Raw genomic sequence first — 4,310 nt, forward strand, 5'->3', positions numbered from 1 at the left:
ACAGCCACTGCGAAGACACCCACTGCCTCAACGGTTGCCTGGATGAGGGGGACGGGGGGAGGGGCCTGTAACCATACTGACCAATGGGAGTGGAGAAAGCAGTATCTCTAGGCTAATAGAAACCTAAGGAAACGATTCCCTTTTTACGTCCTCAAGCGGAGAAGACAGGACTCTGAGACAGTTTGACGTTTGACTGACAGCTGTCAATCTCTAAGGCTGAGCGAAACAGACGGAGTGAACGCAGGAGGGACGATTCAGATGAATCATTTCAGAGGAGTCGATTCAGATGAGTCGGTTCAGACGATTCCTGTGGATGCTAAATGTGACTGAACTCCTGTGAGGAAAGCAGAGAGGAGTGTTGACTCTGGAAATGATCATTTTCATAACGAGGTCGCCGTTCATATTGTTCTGAGTTTCTGTTTCACACACAGGCTCACAGACACCTAATGGGTCAATAAACGTGTCATAACACATAGGTAAAGAGCTCCTTTCCTACTTAACACAAAGATGTGTAGTACTAAGGACAGTTATGGAACCTGACCCTGTTGGTTTCTGTTGCTTTAAGGTCATCAGAATCCCTCCCATCAGCCCACACACCCTGATGAGCTGCTATGTCACTCATATGACTGCTTATGTATACTGTATGTAGCCTACACCTCGTGTGTTTCTCCCTTTATCTCAGCCAGTATTGGATGTATTTTTCATGTCTTAGGCATCATGTAAGTCTCTAGTTTGCCAGGTATTCTATTTGTTGTTATATATGGAGCCCATTCGTGGCCATGCGATGCCCAGTGGTCACTGAGGGAAACTGTGTCTGCCTTGTGTCAGTTCATGGGAGTGGAACTTCCCTCTCTTTTGGAAATGGGGACAGTTTGACAGTCAATGATCACTGCTCAGTGCCATCCTCATTAGCTAAAATCTTCTAACCCCGGAGCGCCCAACACACACACACACACACACACACACACACACACACACACACACACACACACACACACACACACACACACACACACACACACACACACACACACACACACACACACACACACACACAGACATACACACACACACACAGACATAAACACAGACACCACCACCACAAGCACCATTACAACCTTCACAACAAGAGCCACTAAGAGCCAATCCTCTTTTCTTCTTAGTGTTTCTCTCTGTGTCTCTATAAAACCCCTTGAAACACATGTAGTAGAGTGTAAGTGAAGCCCTTTAAATGATCCAGTGTCATCATACCTCTGTGTGTGTGTGTGTGTGTGTGTGTGTGTGTGTGTTTTGTACGGATCTGCCTTATCGTGCATCTATGCTGCCTTTCTCAGAGCTTACCATGTTGGACCATAGATACAAACAGACACAGAGGCCAAACAGTATCTCCAGTGTGTTGATGAACAGACCTATAGATGACAGTGTGGTGATGAACAGACCTAGAGATGACAGTGTGGTGATGAACAGACCTATAGATGACAGTGTGGTGATGAACAGACCTATAGATGACAGTGTGGTGATGAACAGACCTATAGATGACAGTGTAGTGATGAACAGACCTATAGATGACAGTGTGTTGATGAACAGACCTATAGATGACAGTGTGTCGATGAACAGACCTATAGATGACAGTGTGGTGATGAACAGACCTAGAGATGACAGTGTGGTGATGAACAGACCTATAGATGACAGTGTGGTGATGAACAGACCTATAGATGACAGTGTGGTGATGAACAGACCTATAGATGACAGTGTGGTGATGAACAGACCTATAGATGACAGTGTGGTGATGAACAGACCTATAGATGACAGTGTGGTGATGAACAGACCTATAGATGACAGTGTGGTGATGAACAGACCTATAGATGACAGTGTGTTGGTTATCAGTGAGTTCACTGTCTCAGGAGTTTAAAACACACTACCACTCAACTCCAATCAATCAGTCACCTAAATGTTAAACTAATGTGTGAATCTGCTGCTTGGTGAAGCCACAGCAACAACTCACCCTCACCACATGTCAGGGTTTACATACTGTATATGTGGAAGAATTAAGGCCATACATGTGAATATATTCCTTTAAAGGGCGTACAGGTGAATATATTTGTTAGGTGACTGGGGCGTACAGGTGAATATATTTGTTAGGTGAATGAACTGAGGATGTTGGTTAGGTGACTGGGGCGTACAGGTGAATATATTTGTTAGGTGACTGGGGTAGAGGTGAATATATGAATGGACTGCACATAGCTTAATATATTTTGTAGGTGATTCTCCCTCAGGATGTCTGTGTGTATGACTTCACTGACTTTGACTTCATGTTATTGTTCAGATTTGAACTGTTCTAATGGCATTCAGGTTGGCTAGCGATCTGAAGCCTCGCTCTAGTGCTGTATGTCTGTGACCTCTGACCCCTGATGAACACAGATTAACGTCCTCTTTTCCCCTGCTGTTGTTGTTCTTGTTTTCCGTCCTCCCATTCCAGATCTGCCTTCTTCATGTTTTTTGTTGACGATGATGCAGAAACTCTGATGTAAATACAGTCTGATCTTAAATTATTACTTTAGACAGTTATCTCTCATAACTTTGTTTTACGTTAGCGTGTTTGTGTCAGCGAGTCAGGGCTCCATCATGTGCCAATCCCCATCTCCACGGAAACGCAGGATTCTTGCCTGTGATGTAATCGCATAGGCTATATATAAATGCTGTAAATAACAGTTTATGAAGTGTTACTTGATCCTATGTAATTATTACAATGAGGACTATTTTAATTATTTCATGTTATACAGTTGAAGTCGAAAGTTTACATACACTTAGGTTGGAGTCATTAAAACTAGTTTTTCAACCACTCCACAAATTTCTTGTTAACAAACTATAGCTTTGGCAAGTGGGTTAGGACATCTACTTTGTGCATGACACAAGTAATTTTTTCCAACAATTGTTTACAGACAGATTACTTCCCTTATAATTCACTGTATCACAATTCCAGTGGGTCAGAAGTTTACATACACTAAGTTGACTGTGCCTTTAAACAGCTTGGAAAATTCCAGAAAATGATGTCATGGCTTTAGAAGCTTCTGATAGGCTAATTGACATCATTTGAGTCAATTGGAGGTGTACCTGTGGATGTATTTCAAGGCCTACCTTCAAACTCAGTGCCTCTTTGTTTGACATCATGGGAAAATCTAAATAAATCAGCCAAAACCTCAGAAAAAAGATTGTAGACCTCCACAAGTCTGGTTCATCCTTGGGAGCAATTTCCAATCGCCTGAAGGTACCACGTTCATTTGTACAAACAATAGTATGCAAGTATAAACACCATGGGACCACGCAGCCGTCATACCGCTCAGGAAGGAGACACGTTCTGTCTCCTAGAGATGAACGGACTTTGGTGCAAAAATTTCAAATCAATCCCAGAACAACAGCAAAGGACCTTGTGAAGATGCTGGAGGAAACAGGTACAAAATCATCTGTATCCACAGTAAAATGAGTCCTATATTGACATAACCTGAAAGGCCGCTCAGCAAGGAAGAAGCAACTGCTCCAAAACCGCCATAAAAAAGCCAAGACTACGGTTTGCAACTGCACATGGGGACAAAGATCGTACTTTTTGTAGAAATGTCATCTGGTCTGATGAAACAAAAATAGAACTGTTTGGCCATAATGACCATCGTTATGTTTAGAGGGAAAAGGGGGAGGCTTGCAAGCCAAAGAACACCATCTCAACCGTGAAGCACGGGGGTTGCAGCATCATGTTGTGGGGGTGCTTTGCTGCAGGAGGGACTGGTGCACTTCACAAAATAGATGGCATCATGAGGGAGGGAAAATTATGTGGATATATTGAAGCAACATCTCAAGACATCAGTCGGGAAGTTAAAGCTTGGTCGCAAATGGGTCTTCCAAATGGACAATGACCCCAAGCATACTTCCAAAGTTGTGGGAAAATGGCTTAAGGACAATAAAGTCAAGGTATTGGAGTGGCCATCACAAAGCCCTGACCTTAATCCTATAGAAAATGTGTGGGCAGAATTGAAAAAGCATGTGCGAGCAAGGAGGCCTACAAACCTGACTCATTTGCACCAGCTCTGTCAGGAGGAATGGGCCAAGATTCACCCAACTTGTTGTGGGAAGCTTGTAGAAAGCTACATGAAACGTTTGACCCAAGTTAAACAATTTAAAGGCAATGCTACCAAATATTAATTGAGTGTATATAAACTTCTGACCCACTGGGAATGTGATGAAAGAAATAAAAGCTGAAATAAATCATTCTCTCTGCTATTATTCTGATATGTCACATTCTTAAAATAAAGTGGTGA

The 4,310-nt window shown here is 42.7% G+C and overlaps 1 protein-coding gene across 1 annotated transcript in view; it reads left to right on the forward strand.

Annotated features, from left to right (window-relative positions):
- LOC115163724 (cGMP-dependent 3',5'-cyclic phosphodiesterase) overlaps positions 1-475 on the forward strand; it is a gene marked incomplete in the record, with an annotated part of 28,281 nt that extends 27,806 nt beyond the window's left edge. The window contains 1 exon segment of the mRNA XM_029715864.1: positions 1-475. This exon segment is cut by the window's left edge and continues 179 nt beyond it. Within this exon segment, the coding sequence (XP_029571724.1) occupies positions 1-71 (71 nt within the window).
- Between the last annotated feature and the right edge of the window lie 3,835 nt (positions 476-4,310).

This window comes from Salmo trutta, chromosome 26, assembly GCF_901001165.1.
Source record: "Salmo trutta chromosome 26, fSalTru1.1, whole genome shotgun sequence".
Taxonomy (NCBI): domain Eukaryota; kingdom Metazoa; phylum Chordata; class Actinopteri; order Salmoniformes; family Salmonidae; genus Salmo; species Salmo trutta.